Source organism: Natator depressus, chromosome 4 (genome assembly GCF_965152275.1).
Source record: "Natator depressus isolate rNatDep1 chromosome 4, rNatDep2.hap1, whole genome shotgun sequence".
Lineage (NCBI taxonomy): Eukaryota > Metazoa > Chordata > Testudines > Cheloniidae > Natator > Natator depressus.
This window is the reverse complement of record NC_134237.1, coordinates 86,740,902-86,758,743: the sequence shown is the minus strand read 5'-3', so window position 1 is coordinate 86,758,743 and position 17,842 is coordinate 86,740,902. Positions and strand designations below refer to the sequence as shown.

At 37.9% G+C, this 17,842-nt stretch overlaps 1 protein-coding gene across 3 annotated transcripts in view; it reads right to left on the bottom strand.

Moving 5' to 3' along the window:
• The window catches only part of SGCZ (sarcoglycan zeta), an 804,491-nt gene that overhangs the window by 76,911 nt on the left and 709,738 nt on the right, over positions 1-17,842 (bottom strand). For all 3 annotated transcript variants that reach the window (XM_074951351.1, XM_074951353.1, XM_074951352.1), the window contains one exon: positions 2,050-2,172. In XM_074951351.1, coding sequence (XP_074807452.1) covers positions 2,050-2,172 — 123 coding nt within the window. The remainder of the gene's footprint in view (positions 1-2,049; positions 2,173-17,842) is intronic.

The following is a 17,842-nucleotide window of genomic DNA, read 5'->3' as shown; positions in this document are numbered from 1 at the left end:
CAAGGAACAATTTTATTGGCCTGATTTTCCCTACTGGTCCTATTGAAGTCAATGGGAACTGCTTAGACTCAGCCACTTTGAAAATATAGCCATATAAACTGAAGTTAAGGTTCACTTATACAATACATTGCTTTTCAAAGTCTTTAAAAAGATATATCACATCTACAGCACACAATTAGTTTCCCTAATGGTGACAACTCTAGCACTTCTCTGTCCTTTGTCAGACGTGTTTTCTTTTGTACACTTTTAATAGCTGCTTTGAAAGCTCGTGTCAATTGTGTAAGATTGAATGTCTGAATATTTAACAATCTGACTGGGAGTTTGGATCCCAGTGCGGCTCCAGGATGATTCTGCCTTTTTCTTCTAACGTTCTTCCGATGTCTCCTCTATCATGATAAAAGTCTCCTAAAACTTCTGTCTGTGAAGAGCTCCTCTGAAGCAATGAAAAACTCTCCACCCCATTCTTGTAAACAGATGGAACTAATGCTATTTCACAGGATGGCATTTCTAAATTGTCTACTGTGAAAAGCCTTTGAGTATGAAGTACCAGCATGAGAAGAGAAATGTGAAAAATAAGTAGAGATCAGGTAGGAATGGAAGAATAGGAGTGAATAAAAAAACATTCTTTACCTATTAATCAATATTATTGTAATCTGATACCTTTTCTGATGCTTAAAAAGAAAGTTTGGTTAACTTTTTCCCCCCACAGGCTGTGCCTCTGGATTTCCTGGGTCTAGTCTGGACTGGAAGTGGTAGTAGTAAAATAGTATGAGAAAACCATTTTGATATATCTGGCCTGACTGTAAAGAAGTAGTAGTTTCTAAAATCTCACAAAAAGCCTATTGTTGCAAGGGATTTACAGCTTAACTTTACAGACAAAATAGCTCCACTTAAACATTGGCTCAAAACAGAACCATCCCACTTGAATTTTAGAGAAGTGGAATAATAATCTGAATTTTGTAATTCAAGCCTCTCTTAAATGTGGACTGACCTGGTACTCCGAGTCCAAACATACTTGAATTGTGGGGAAATTCAGATTTGTATCTCACTCTGGATTAGAACTTCATAATTCAGACCCACCTCTAGTTCAGATAAGGCTTTTTAAGTATTGAATGTTTAGATGCTTATCTAAACTAAGCCTAGTTTATCTGAGCCTTTTAAGGTTCACCCTGCACTACAATCAAGTATATAATAATGCATCGATACACCTTCTAGGTACTGATGTTCAGGAAATGCATAAAGATGTTTTAGTGGTCATCTGTTTTACACTGATAGTATATAAATCTTACAGACTTGCCCAAAACTGGGTAATTTGCCTCCTAAGTGAGAGTACTTTCTAATTCTTCTATTAAGCGGACTAAGGTTAAGCTCAGAAATAGGCTTCCCCTTCTCAAATTCAAGGTGAGCCTGCTTTAGTTGAGCACTACTTGGCCATACAGAAATTAGATTTGACATTTTCAGTACAGAAGAAATGCAAAACATACTACGTAATGGAGGCTCTTACACAATTAGGAGGGGGCATTATGTAAGTAAAACCTTTCAAAATGGCACATATACCATAAATCAATGCTTTATTAATGACAACATATAAAATCATCCCTGTTAAAAATGAAACATATACAGTTTGTGGTCATATAAACTTCATTCTAAGTTCAACTCTAGTCACAAAGAAATTTATTCTGAGCCAGGGTGACCAGGTGTCCCGATTTTATAGGGACAGTCCCAATATTCAGGGCTTTTTCTTATATAGGGACCTATTACCCTTCACCTCCTGTCCCAATTTTTTACACTTTCTATCCAGTCACCCTATTCTGAGCATTAGAAAATGTCTTTCATACATGACATTATGCAGCACCTGTTGGTTGCTCATCCTAGATTATTCTGAACAGCTCAAGCACTCACTGCTAATGCTAAGAATCTGTCCCCATATACCCATTCATTGCTATGGGAAAAGAGTTTATGAAAGTCTGAGAGATACAAGTTCACTAAGTAAAATTATCACCAGGGAATACAAACAAATATTGTTTAGAGACCTGTTCGTTACTCTACCTGTTACTTTGAGTCTGTCAGCTCCAATGATGATCTCATCTTCATCTGCAGAAAACAGCACCTTTTCACCTTCACTTGCCCTCACTTCAAATCTCTTACACTGGGCCTCCACAGCATCAGCTCCTGGAATTGAGAAATAAGACACTTAATCTAAGAAAATTGAAATGAAAGATAAATAATCAGTACTTCATTTTGAATCCCAGAAGCACATACAGTACCTCAAGTTTTGAAAAATATTTTGGTTTCTATATTTTTGTCAGTTGTAGAACACTTTGTATTATAAAATCTTTCAACAGTTTCATAATATAAATGATTATCCCAGTATTGTCTATTAGGATAGGATTTTAAAATAAAAATAAATAGTGTATATATAATTTATTTAATTGACATTAGTGGAAGGAGAAGCCAGAATTAAGAATTAACTCAAATTCTGAGATCTTGAAATGTCAGTTTAGAAAGATTTCTTAGATTTATCTGTATAAATTTTCAGTTTTGTGCCTGTAAGAACAAAAGATAAGCACTGGCATATTCTGCCAACACAAACAATCAAACAAATTCACTTTGTGGAAAACGTATTTTTTCCAGGTTGATTTTCTAGTCCTGTCACATACTTTTATAATTTGATAACTTAAAAAAGCAAACACACACACATAATTTTGTCTCATCACTTGTTTGACACTTGATTTTATGGAAGAACAATTCCTAAATATCTTAAGGCACCTAGTGCCTTACAGTTAAAAGACATCAAAGTCCCAAGAGAATGTCCCGGCTACAGTGTGGTGAACAGGTTTTAGACAAATAGCAGATTTCAATGCCCTATCTACTATATTTAGAATGCAATCCCTTTTTCTTCTCATACTTCAGTATATATTTTCCCTTATTTTTTTAAAAAAATTGTATCCTCTTTTATTTCACTCATCCAGCAATGAAACAGAGCTTTAGTTCTCAAAGTGAGGGTGATAAATGACAAATTATGTTCCATTGACCAATAATAAAAAATCCTTCAGCCTTCTTGTGCAATGTTATTTCTAAGACACTCCGAGGTTTTCTCATTGATCCTCACCAATTTAGTTACATTTATAAATTTAGATTACTAATTTAGGCCTAGATTATCCCCTCGAGATACACATGCAAGGGATTATGGGGGTGGTATTCTAAACTTTATCTTGCAGTTGTCATCTGAGTTCACTTACCAGCCTCCTAGCTCTGTTGAAGCTAGTAGATATTGAACAGCGAGGAACGCACCTGCTTACATAATGCTGCAGTCATTAGTTCCACACATAAATGGCCATCATCAAAAACCGGAATCCAATCAGAGATATAAAAGCCCTATCAGCCAATTTTGAATTAGGATTTTCTGATGAGGTTCTTCATATTCAGGGCCAAGATAAAAAAAATAAATAAATTAAGCTCTTGGAAGAGTGATTACACCACTAGAGTGATATTATATTTACACTATATAGAAGTTAGAATTATATTTAGAATAGCAATACAGAAGGTTTATAGTAATATAGGTGCAGCTCTCTTCCTTTGAAATTAGTGCAATATTTGTCCTGTTGTGGAAGTGCCTCTTTTGCAGAATGTATCAGATTCCACACCCATGTCACGTTTTTGCTTTCTTTTTAACATTTTGACTGTGATCATCAGGTTTTGCTACAATTTTTATTTACTCTGTGTAATGAAAGAAGTGAACAGGTTTCTGAAGTGCTCTTTATAACCACATAATAATGACCAGATCCCGAGAGTCTCTCAGAATCCTCATATCCCATTAACAGAGGCTTAATCCTGCAAAGGGCAGAGTGCTTCCAGAGAGGCATTCACTCCCAGTGGCTTGACAAACACCTGCTAACTATAACAGATATGAACCCCCTAAGAACTGAATCTGCTGGTTTATAATCCCTAAACACTATAAAACCAAGATGGCAAGCTTCAACAGCTCTAAAGTGGCTTTGTTTTGTTTTTTTTTACTGCATTGAGGATCGTGTGTGCGCGTGTGTGAGAGAGAGAGAGTGTGAGAGAGAGCCCACTTACTTCTCATGCAGCTTCTGAACTGTGAGGTGCACATGTCCCTCAAACCCATTTAAGGGCCTCATCCAACATGGTGCTGAGGTTCCTCCACTCCCACTTGTTTTTTTAAGGCAGGGTGTCTGGTACAAAAAAAAGGTTAAATAGCCCACTATTGCCCTCATTTCTGAAGTCTTCACAGGGCAAATGACTGACTCACCTGTACATCAGGTCTTCTTTGTTGAGATTAGTTAGTTGGGCTACTACCTCCTTCTCCCACAAACTACTAGAAATTTGAGAGTGGACAGTTTATTTCTCCACCATCCTGGATAGTGGGACTGCAAAAAAGCTGTTTACTCTGCTTAAATTAATTTAGGCCTAAAACACCCAAGATTCCTCTGTACTAAATGAGATAGTCCCCAGATTTAATCTCACCGAGACAGGAGTGAGAACAGTATTGATTCTGCAGGGTGGTCACACTCTACACCGCCAAAGATTATGGACTTACTGAATGAGTACCAGATAAGATGAGACTATAAACAACTATGAATACTCTTATCTGTGATCAGTCCCTCAGTCTTGCTTGCACTAGGGAAATCAAAATGGGATACCAAAAATTAGACATATTTAGGCATGAAGTTCAACATGTGTAAAACAGAAAGAGTACAAACTCTGGCAAGTGAAGTAAAAATGTAAGAAGGCAGACCAAGAAAGCATTTGATGAGCAACTAGCTAAATACCACAAAAACTAACAAAAATATTGAAGTATATCAGAAGAAGGAAGCCTGCCAAACAGTCAATGGGGTCATTGACTGATTGATGTGCTAAAGGAGCACCCAAAGAAGATAAAGCCATTGAAGAGAAGCTAAATGAATTCTCTGAATCAGTTTTCACTGGAGAGTATGTTGGGGAGCTACTCACATTAGAGCTATTCTTTGTACAGAACAAATCTGAGGAACTATCCCAGACTGACGTGTCAATAGAGGGGGTTTTGGAACAAATTGATACATTTTTTAAACAGTAAAAAGTCACCAGGATAGAAGGTATTCACTCAAGAGTTCTGAAGGAATTCAAATATGAAATGGTAAAACTAGTAACTGTGGTATATAACATATTATTTAAATCAGCCTCTGTACCAGAGGGTAGTTAATCTAACACTGGTTTTTAAAAAAAAGGTTCCAGAAGCAAATTGGTTGAAACAACAGTACAGAATAGAATTATCAGACACATAGATAAACATGGTATTTTGAGGAAGAGTCGACACAGCTTTTGTAAAGGGAAGTCATGCCTCACCAATCTATTAGAATTCTTTGGATGAGGACAAGGGTGATCTAGCAAATACAGTATACTGGGACTTTCAGAAAGCCTTTGACAATGTTCCTCAGTAAAGGCTATTAAGCAAAGGAAGCAGTCATGGGATAAAAGGGAAGTTCCTTTCATAGATCAGTAACTGGTTAAAAGATAGGAAACAAAGGGTTGGAATATATGGTTATTTTTCACAATGGAGAGAGATAAATAATGGGGTCCCCCAAGGATCTCTACTGGGACCTGTGCTGTCCAACATATTCATAAATGGTCTGGAAAGGGGGTGACAGTGAGGTGACAAAATCTGCAGAAGATACTACATTACTAAGATAGTTAAGTCCAAAGCAAACTGTGATGAGTTACAAAGCGATCTCACTAAACTGGTGTCTGGGCAAAAAAAAAACAATAGATGAAATACAATGTTGATAAGTGCAAAGTAATACACATTAGAAAAAAAAATAATCCCAACTATTCCTTCAAAATGATGGGGTCTAAATTAGCTGTTACCACTCAAGAAAGATCTTGGAGTAATTGTGGGTAGGTCTCTGAAAACATCTGCTCAATGTGCAGGGATATTTTTTTTAAAAAAGCTATCAATGTTTGAAACCCTTAGGAAAGGGATGGACAGATAAATCAGAAAATATAATGTCACTATACAAATCCCTGGTACACCCACACCTTAAATACTGTGTGCAGTTCTGGTTGCCCCATCTGAAAAAGATATATATTAAAATTGTAAAAGATACAGAGAAGGGCAACAAAACTGATTAGGGGTATGGAACAGCTTCCATAGGAGGAAAGATTAAAAAGACTGGAACTGTTCAATTTAAAACAAGAGTTGACTAAAAGGAATATGACAGAGGTCTATAAAATGATGATGAATGATGTGGAGAAAATGAATAAAGTGTTATTTATCCCTTCACATAACATAAGAACCAGAGGTCACCAGAGGAAATTAAGAGGTGCCAGATTTAAAACAAACATAAGGAAGTACTTCTTCACACAACACACAGTCAACCTGCAGAACTCATTGCCAGGGGATGTTGTAAAGGCCAAAAGTGTAATTGGCTTCAAAAATGAATTAGATAAGTTCATGGGCGATAGGTCCATCAATGGGTATTAGCCAAAATGGTTAGGGATGCAACCCTATGCTCGAGGTGTCCCTAAACCTCCAACTTTCAGAAGTTGGGGCTGAATTACAAGGGACAGATCACTCAATATTGCCCTGCTCTGTTCATTCCCTCAAGCATCCGTCACTGGCCACTGTCAGAAGACAGGATAGGCTAGATGGACATGAGTAAACTTATGCAGGAACCATACATAATGATACATAAATTTTGCATTTAAAATAGTGGACCCCAAAGATATTTAAACTTAATTCAAAAAGTTCTCCCAAGGACATGCAGGAAATTGCCATATCTATACCAAGTCAGACCCTATATTTACTTTTCTGGGCCCCACTACGCGGGCAGAGGGCATCAAAACAGATGGGCTGGGTATAGAACTACTGCCAGGTCTGGGAAAAGGAGAATAGTGTTTTGGTAAAAACGATTGGGAAAAGCGCGAGAAGGAAAGATATCTATTACAAATAATAGCCCAGCTTTTAATGACTCTCGTGTAAAACTTGAAGTGTGTTACAAACAGTACCGTTTTTCACACAGAATGCTTAACAAGCCAACCATCCATAGCAGAAATTATTGTTACTACCAGGAAACTTGTGAGATATTTTAAACCATTGACATTTGTGGCTCTTTACTTTCATACTATATGAAAATACTCCTAGATATCTGTTACTCCACAAATGTTATTACAAAAGTGAATTCCACTTTTTGTACAATAAAAGAAACATGCTTTGAGTATATGCTACCATTGGGTTCCATAGTGTGCTTTACTGAGTAGTACTCAATTATTATTGCTGAAACAGTATTTGGTATATTCAAGTCATTTGTGGAATTATCCAGAGATATTAAAACCATTTCTGATGTGCAACAATTTAGGGGTTTTTTGTTGTTGTTTTTTTTTGAGAATTTAAGTTACTGACAAAGTCATAAATGCTATGACAACAGAAATGCTGGACTGTTTTGTTACATTTCAGCCATGCAGAAGGAAAATAAGTGTATATATTTGCATGTGTGATAAATTTGTGTTGCATCCTTTCGGTTACAATGCACACAGGTGTCTCTCAAAAGCAGTCAGCAAATACATGATTTGTGAATCCGGGACAGTATGCTAAAATAACAGAAAGAAGCAAAGTAGGACAGAACTGTCTCTCAAGACATCATGTATAAGCAATGTACATCTGTGAAGTTGTTAGATCAAACATGTAGAGCAATCACATCCTCCAGTATACTCATTTGCAATGGACACAGAATAGCATCTCTCTCTGAACTATAGATTCCACAGTTTGTGGAAACATGTGTCTGTCTCTTCCAAATTTTACTGCATTGAGAATGTCATTTCTGGGAATTCCTTCAGTTAGTGAGCCATCTGAGAAACTCTTTAGCTCTGTTGAGCACATACATGCATATTACTGGAGCAGTCTACTTCCCAAGGGTCAGAGTCTTGTCCCACCAATGTGAGTGGCCAAACTCTGTCTTCAGTGTGCTGAGGATTTGGGACTAAGAACCCAGAGAAGTTTAAATGCATTTTCAATTTATAAACTACTGACTCATTTGAAGCACAGTTTATATTTCAAAAGCCTAAATATTACTTCAGTATCTTCCTTAAGTACTTTTTAAATAATCCCTGGGAAATGTAGCTGTGATTTCAAAGCAAATTAATAGTGAATAATATTCTCTGTGAATCTGTATTAAATCAGAGTATTTGCTGAAAATGTGAAGAATGATTTTTAGGACTGTTTGCATTAAAGGGGATTTCACAGTAAAAATGGTAACATACTGTACTTTATTTTGCAGATTATCAAGATGAATACTGAGGTAAATTACAAGTACAATAATACAGGAAAATTTTGGCTCTTTCTTTAACATGAACTTTCCATACAGAAATTTATCAAAATAAATGTAGGTATTAAAACACTAGAATGAAAGGTGTACAGGAAGCCATCTTTACTAGGCAATCTCCAATTGTAAGAGACTCACTCATAATGACAGATTCTGAAACTGGGTATTCTCAAGCCATTATGCAAAGGGGCCACAATCCAGCTAAAAGTACCTGGTAAAAAAATTCCCTTGCTAGAGGGGAAATCTTTTGTGGTGTATTTACACTGTAGCCAGCCCCTTTGTCCTGCCTTGGGGGAATGTGAGTGGAAGGTTATGTTTTGGAGGCAGAAGGTGGGCACAGTGGAGTACCAACTCCACCAAGGAAATAGCCATTAAGAACCCTGTGTCAGTGCTTGGAAGCAGCTCTAAATGGCATCAGTGGTGGGAAAGGCACTGAGAAACCGGTAGTCATCATAATTGCCTCCCTGATGCCTGTTCCCACTTTCTTAATCCTACCCTTATGTTGAGCAGAGCTCGGGCACAGAAGAGAATCAGACTCAAAATATTAATAATGCCTACCCCTTACATAGTGCTTTTCATCAGTGTGTCGAAAATCACTTAATAAAGATCAGTGTCACTATCTCCATTTTGCAGATGGGAAAACTGAGGCACAGAGTGGTGAAGTGACTTACCCAAGGTCACCCAGCAGGCTAGTAGCAGAGCTAGGAATAGAACCCATGTCTCCTGAATCCCAATCTAGTGCTCTTTCCAGTAGGCGACACTGCAACCAAACATATTGTGCACAATTCTGAAGTATATCTTTGTTAAGCAACCAATTCCTGTCATTCCTTTGCATGACAGCTTAAGGCAGTTGTCACTGTACTTGCATCCATTTTAAAATTATTTATGAACGTGCCTTTATAACTTATGCTTACTGTACAACATCTGTATGACCAAAGTTAGCATCACACCTACTGTGTTGTGTATTTGCTCATCATTAGCAAAGCACCTTTAGATAATTCAGAGTACAAATGATGAAGTATAAAATTATTAATTCTATCTTATTTGGAATTGTGACACATTTATATATAACAAACAGCTGGTCTGAATATGCTATAAATTTATACTGGAGTATGGCATTATTACTTCAGTTATAAGTTCTTTAGGACAGGGACTGGCACTTTGTCATATGTTTATAGCATAATGAGGCCTTGGGTTATTTGCAGCATACAAATAATATGTAATAATAAATAACTGTTTTATAGCTTTGCTAAAATAAGATAGCAATTTGCACAATTTTCATTGGTTACTCAACAAACAAATGATAACCATTATTTGGAATTATGGTACATATTAACAAATACTCACCCCTACCTTGTCCCTAAGATTTAGGCATCACAAAAGTGATTTTCCATGTTCCCATGACTGGCATGCTCTTGAGTTAAGAAAAAAAAATGCTTTGGAGGCACTTCGGCATGTTATGCAACCCAATGATCAGTGAAGATTTCATTTCCTATTCTGTACCCAATCCATGGAAGACATGGGTCTGTTCTAGCTCTCAACTAGAAAACTTAGCTCAAACTGTAACAACTTCTGCTTTTAGCTCTAGCTGTCCCTGGTTTATTCCTTGGTATCAGCCAAGATGGTAACCATCAGAAATGGATTAGATAAAGTGGAATTTACTGGAAATATGCATGGAAATCTCCCAGATTTGGATAAGTGATATACTACCCTGCCAAGTACAGAGCTATATTTTTACATTACACAAAGTTGGTAAAGGAACTGCAAACAGTGGCTGTGGGAAGGTAAAGCTCATACTTGCATGCATAATAGATGTGCTCTCCTGAAAAACTAATGTAATTTAGTATAGAGATGCCTTTTTCCTTGGCATTCCTAGGAAGCTTTTTGCTGCAGAATGTACACTCTGCAGAAACCTTACCATCAGACATCTCTCTGTTGGTATAGCTCATCACAGATTCTTAGATGCTCTGGATTGTTAGATGCTCTCTTGTCTCATGCCAGCCTTGACACAATTATCTGCAGGCTGCACCTCTTCACAACAGGCTTTTGTGACTATGCATGTGGTGCATCATGACACACCGAGTCATGTGTCAGATTGTGATGAATGACGGTCACTTCTGAGACCCTAGTTACTGCATAATGTTTTCACAGATTTCACTCTCTTCCATGTTTTTCCATACAAAAGGGATCGTAATAGGGAAAATGATACTTACCATGTTTGTAAAGCTCTGAGGTCTACAGATGAAAAGTACTAAATAAGTGCTAAGTATTTTTTTTATTATGTGGACCAGAATGAAAGACAAAACTCTGAATTCCTGTGGGTTTAGGTTTCAGTAAGAAACTTTGCATCGTGTGGTTTTCTTTTGTATTTAGTGTTGCAGTTGTTTATTATTCACATAGCACAGAAACGTGCATGGAACTTTAAAGATCTGTCGTTCTCCAAGGAACTGACACTGTGCATTATTCTTTCTGTCTTGCCCGTAAAAACCATCCTCTCCCACTGCTATCAGCAACTATAAAAGAAATACAAAGCTGTGTAAGAGAATAAAGCTAGCACTTTCATTGCTGTACTTTCTGCTCTGCTTCCGGGTACCTACAGTACATTTTTAATCCATCCTCGAAGCACCAGTGCATGAACTGAAACTGAGGTGCCTGAAAAGCATCAATAATACAAAGCATCAGCGTGCTCACTGCAATGGCTCCTTTAAATTGCAATATATCCATTCTATACCTGATTCACAGAAGCCATTGTTTTACCTTTCCTGCTTGGTTCCTTTAATAACTCCTTTTGATCTAACTCCATAGCTAGTAACCCATCATCAACAAACAGAGAGAGGCATGCATCATATTCATAAAAAGTAATACAGATATCTTCCAGTTCATCACAAAGGCCCACAGTTCAAAGTGAATTATTGAGAGCTCATGATCTCTGTGTATGCAAAATGCAATGAAATTCACACTTAATTTACAGTGTTTTGTTTCTTCAATAAAAACAGGCTGTTTAAATATTTATTAAATACAGGATATTTCTTGATAAAGAAAGATTTGAAAACGTGTGGATGCTTTTGAGACTAAGAGGATAAAAGAGATAAAGCATTTTTAATAAAGAGTCAACCTCCCACTGGATTTAAACTCAATATTTTTGAAATATAAAGGCAGATAAAGTATGTGCTAAACTACAGAGATTTTGTTCAATATTCATAGGAACTTCAGGTATTATATTATTTCAGGCACTAGAGGGCTCCCACATTTTTCAATGAATGCAAAGGCAATAAAGCAGTCATTCTCAAAATGTTGCACTAGTGACCCCTTTCACATAACAAATACTGGAGTGTGACCCCCCCTCCCTTATAAATTAAAAACACTTTTTAATATATTTAACACCACTATAAGTGCTAGAGGCAAAGTAGGGTTTGGGGTGGAAGCTGACAGCTCACCTTGCAACCCGCTGAAGGGTCCCAACCCCCAGTTTCAGAACCCCTGCAATAAAGCAAATGAAGAATTCATACTAATTCCATACCCCTTATATTCAATTTAAAATAATGTGTTCCCTAATTCACATGAAGATGCCAACACATTCAGATTTCCATGAAAACAAGTGTTTTGGGTGTTATATTAATTATATTATATTATATTATATTAAACTGATGATTAAAGCAATTTTTTCCTATATTTTACATACGAACTGCCCCATGAAGAGGTTCTCTTAAATTAAGTTTATACGTTAAATGTAAGTGACTAGGTCTGTTAGTTTGTTTTTTTTAAAGCACATATAACATGACACAATTTTCTGTATCTGGTTTTGTTAAGGCCTACAATTTTTCCTCTCAGATCGTCTTGTATAGCTAGCTACAGAAGCACATGTTTCTATTTTGTTTTTGAGTCAATACGGTATTGTTATTCTCAATTGCATACATCCAATTAAGTTTGAAGTTTCGAGTGAGGTGTTATGGAGGTAACATAAAAGCAAGGCTCGACTACAATAGCTTGTACCAGATGCACATCAGGATTATTAATCCCGAGGATGATGATCAGGGATCTACCATCAGTAGGTGCAACATAGTTAGAAAATACAGAGAATGCATATATGCAGAATTCCCTGACCTTTTCCATAGAAGCCCTCTATGAATCCAAGTTCTCTCTCCATCTGCTGAGGGAGCTGGAATTCCTGCATGGCTCCAACAGGTGGCTCTGGGGGATGATGGGAATTGGGTGGAGAAATGGATTGGGCTCTCAAATTTTTAGGGGGAGGGTGTGTATGAGGAAATCTTGGGGGACCAGAAAAATGCCTGAACCACTCCCGCTTATTGTTAAAAGTAACCAAGCCAGCAGATCATAAGTGGGCCTATGCAGCTGCCTTAGCATGACTGAGTCAGGAGGGGTGGGGGGTTGGGCAACCACAAAAAGGGCAGCTTGACCCAGCATCCTTCCTGATGAGATCTCTGTTGAAATTGCTGAGGTATGTGTTTTAATAAAACTGGAACCTTATCTATATGTGCCCTCAGGGATGTCTCTGTCAGGGCCTCAAGGCATGCAAACTCTGAAAAAAACCCATATCTGACTAATTGATAATTAGAGGAAAATCTCTTTGAAATTGCTTGCTTAATAAGTTTTCTTTGAGTGACATCTTATTGTAATACTAATGAATAAATAAGGGAAGAAAGTTTGGGGTAGTTGTACGCTTCAGGGACTCTCCTTCTGGACACATCTTGTGGTCCCCATTGGAAGACTGCCACTGTGCCATTCGAGAGCCACACACAACTTCGGTAATTAATGAGGGTTGGGGGTGTTTTCCTAACCTGTTGCAGACGTGTGTAAGTGCTTGAGACTAAGTAAAGTATAGTTTTAAGTGAAAGCATTCTTGTGTTGTCCTGTTTGTGCCATCTATCAGTCGGACGGCTGTGCCTCCATTGATTTATTTCCTGACACCACCTTGCACAGAGAAAAGTTATGAAGAGCTTTGGTCTGAAGGAACCCTGGGTAACAGGGTGAAGGTGGAAGTCACAAGAGAACTTCTCATTTGTATTGGGGTGAGAATCTTTGCATTGATGGGTCCTAACTTGTAGACAGCTGACAGTTCTGCTACCTGGCTGATAGCTCTGCTTTGGAGTTGTCAAATGGGAGATCACATTTTGGGGTAGTGGGCCTTTAAGGCTTCCCTGACTTAATGGCTGCTGTCTCTGCTCAGATTGAAGGAGAGGTAATACACATACTCAGTTTTTCCTGACATGATTCTCTAGTGCCCAACTGCAATCTACACTAAATAATAAAAGGGTGTAAATATGTTATTTACATAGTGATTAATCATTTGTATGTTATATAGAAATCATCTATACTAATGATATAGTATAGTCTCATCATATGGTGGTAATAACATTCTACTAGTATCTCTGAAGAATATTAAGAAGTCAGACATTTCTGAATCAGCAGATCCTGATAACTTGCATCCAAGAGTTATAAAAGATCTAGCTGAGGTGCTCACTGGATTGTTAATGCCAGTTTTCAATAAGTCTTGGAACACCACAAAAGTCCTAAAAGTCTGTAACAAAGCTCAAGTTGTGCCCGTTTTTAAAAAAAGGGTAAATGGGATGACGCGGGTAATTATAGGCTTGTCAGTCTAGAGCAAGATAATGAGCAGCTGATAAGGACTTAATAAATAAAGTATTAACGGCGGGTAATGTAATTAATGCAAATCAACATGGGTTTATGGAAAACAGATCCCGTGAAACTAACTTGATATCTTTCTTGGATGAGGTTACAAGTTCGGTTGATAAAGGAAATAGCATTGACAAAATATATTTAGACTTCTGTAAGGCACTTGACTTGGTACCACACAACATTTTGATTAAAAATAGAATATAAAATTTCCCAGCACACATTAAAAACTGGCTAACTGATAGATCTAAAGATGTGATTGTAAACATTGAGTGGGTGTGTTTCCAATGGGTTGCCACAGGGATCAGTTGTTGGCCCTATGTTATTTAAAATTTTTATCAATGACCTGGAAGAAAAAGCAAAATCATCACTGATAAAGTTTGCAGAAGACAAAAAAAGTGGGGGGAATGGTAAATAATGAAGAGGACAGGTCACTGACACAGGGTAATCTCGATCGTTTGGTAAACTGGGTGCAAGCAAACAATGTACATTTTAATAGAGCTAAATGTAAAAGTATACATCTCAGAACAAATAATGTAGACCATACTTACAAGATGGGGGACTATCCTCAGGAGCAGTAAAAGCACTAATTTTGGGGGGGGGAGCCATGGTGGATAATCAACTGAACATGAACTCCCAGTGTGATGCTGTGGCAAAAACAGCTAATTAATCCTTGTATGCATAAATAGGGGGATCTTGCGTAGGAGTAGAGAGACTATTGAACTTCTCTATTTAGCACTCGTGTTACCACTGCTGGGATACTGTGTCCAGTTCTGGTGTCCAAAATTCAAGAATGATGTAGATAAATTGGAGATGGTTTGATGAAGAGACACAAGAATGATGAAAGGATCGGAAACCATACTTTATAGTGATACGCTAAATAGATTGAGCTCTTTGAGTCTAACAAAGAGATGGCTAAAGGGTGACTTTATTATAGTATATAAGCATCTACACTGGCAAATATCTAATAATGGGCTTCTCAATCTAGCAGAGAAAGGTACAACATGATTCAATGGCTCTAAGTCAAAGATAGATAAATTTAGAGTGGAAATAAGGTGTACATTTTTGACAGTGAGAGTAATTAACCATTGGAACAGTTTACCAAGAGTGGTGATGAATTCTCCATCACTGACAAAGTTTAAATTAAGACTGGATATTTTTCTAAAAGATCCGCTCTAGGAATTATTTTGGGGAAGTTCTATTGCTTGTGTTATTATACAGGGGGTCAGATTAAATGATCACAGTGCTCCCTTCTGGCCTTGGAATCGATGAATCTAAAAATAGATTCGGAAAAAAACATGAAATGGACTAGTTTGGCTCAGTTAAATAACAAAATGAGAGAGCTTTCCTCTCTCTATCATGGGCCTGTGGATTCTTAGTGGCTTATGTGAAATGAGTTTAATGATCTTATTTCAGTTTTGGGGCTAGGATGTTCACATTAGAAATCCACACAATTGGCCTCATTTGAGGTTGGGGGGGGGCATTCACACCTGCTCTGAGCCTTTTATGCCATGTAAAAGGGTAGAGAGACCTAAAGGGGTCCTAAGAGCTCCATAGCCAGCTGTGTGCAATTCCCCCTGTGTAGACACTGCAGAAGACAGCTGAAATGCTGCCTTCTGAGGACTCCATCATAACCCTAGTGTACGGGGTGGGACTTGGGTTGAGAGGTGCATGTTGGGGGCAAACCTCTGGAGATTCCAGGCAGCACTGTGGCTCTCAGGGCAGCCTGGAGAGCTGGCCCTAACTTTGACGCTCCTCCAGGGCCATCTAAGTTATACTGTGGGTCTCTTCAGCCTCCATAATAGCCAAGGGTCAGGATGACACAAAAAGTGGTTTAAATGAACCCTAACCTCCCTTAGGCTATGAGTTCTCACCTCTCATCTTACAGATGCAGATTGAATGGAGATGAAGACTGAACAACTGAATCATTTTAGCGGAAAGGGACACCTAGTGTGTTATCTAGTCCATTCCCAGAGTTGTGGACAGCTTTATTTTGTTATTTCTCTTTGCTTTTCATTAAACCCTTCCTTCATACTATACCAAATAAACAATATATTCTTATCAAATCATCTCTAATACATGAGTGATCAAGTTTAGATCCAAAATGATTCTATTTCTTTCCTCTTGAGAAAATCCCTTTTCATGCATATAAGTAATTACATCTAGAATCTGACCACTACATCCACATGCTTGGGACTAGGTGAAGTGCGAGCACCCAGGAGAATTCTGGCTGACTAATGCAGGATTTCCTCCTGGGGACTCCCTGAAAGCACACATACAAGTAGCAGCTCTGCCACCCTTGCAATGGGTACAATGTATGCTCCCCTCAGAGCACAGCCAGCTCTACCGCCGAATGCTGGTTGGAGGTGTGAAATGGACCAGCCCCTATAGGTAAACAATGCCCGCAGGAACACAAGCATAACCAAATGTGTTATGTACTCACAGAGGGGGCAAGATTCTGCGCTACACCTCTAAGAAGCAAAGCGCAGGGAGAGAGGGATTCAAGACGGATTCAAGCCACCTTTGTGCCCTCCTGATTCAGCTTTGCTCTGGAAGCTGCAGTGGCCCTGAGGAGCTGTCTAAGTTACAGAAGACTTGTAGGGCTGCCCTAGGTGGTGGCAGTACTGCCTGGAATCTCCCCAGCACTCTGTGCCCAATCAAGCTCCCAATATACTCCTTACATCAGGGCTTACAGGGGGATCCACAGGCAGTTTTCCTCAGGTACTGTGTGGGAGAATTCTTTTGGATGGAATTGGGAATTTTAGGGCCCCTTTATACTGTAAAGGCGCTGGAAATGGGTAGGAAGTGGGTCCCCAGCATGTTTCTCTCAGACATTTCTCAGGTCAGTTATCTATATTTCCTTATTCTACAGGTCTTATTTTCAAAAACTTATTTTTGTTGCTCCACTTTGAACCTCCTCAAGTCTTTTTTTTAATATGAACACATTAATTTAATTTAGGCTTGGATGCAGTACAATGAGTTTACTACTTGACTTGTTTTATGCATGATACTTGTATTAATAAAATCCAGGTTAGTATTTGCCTTTTTTGCAATAGTATTGCTTTGGCCCATACTTCATTTATTATCTACTATAAACCACAGATCCTCCTCTGCAATACTAACGTGTAGTCAGACTATGTTTGATTATTTCTTCACTAATGAAGTCTTTTACCTCTGCCTTTATCAACTCACCTTTCATTGACTTTAGCCCAGTTGTTCAATTTATCAAGATCATTTAAATCTAGTTTCCAAAATATGTGCATTATCTATGAATGTGATTACCACACTTTCCACTCATTTCTGTAAGTGACTAATTAAACTTGAGTAGTAGTAGACCCAAACCAAGTCTTTGCACTTGACACCACCCTCAAACTTGGAACTGAGCCATCTGTAACACTTTGTGTACTCATCATAATGTAGTTCTATCTAATCCATATTCTTCTGGTAGTACGGTGTGTGAAGCCATATTAAAGACTTTACTGAAGGTGAGGTGACTACTTTTCCATTATGCATTAGAGGACTGATCCAAAACTCATCGAAATCAATGGGAGTGTTTCCATTACCTTGACGGGAGTTGGATCAGGCCCTACATATGCTACCTTACTGAAGAATAAAATATTAAGTTAGTTTGCCATTACATGTTTTATGACAAACCCAAGTTGCCTACTAGCTCTCCTTTTTATATTATTTACATGCTATTAAACTGAAAAGAAAATGAGAAACTGAAAAGTGAGGGGATAATATAAAGTACAATATACATGACCATCCATTGCACATACGGAAGAGCACATCAAAATCAAATAGCAAGAGCATTCGTAAGAAAGAACTACTCTGAATACAAAACTTTTTAGTTATATAAATCCAAAAAT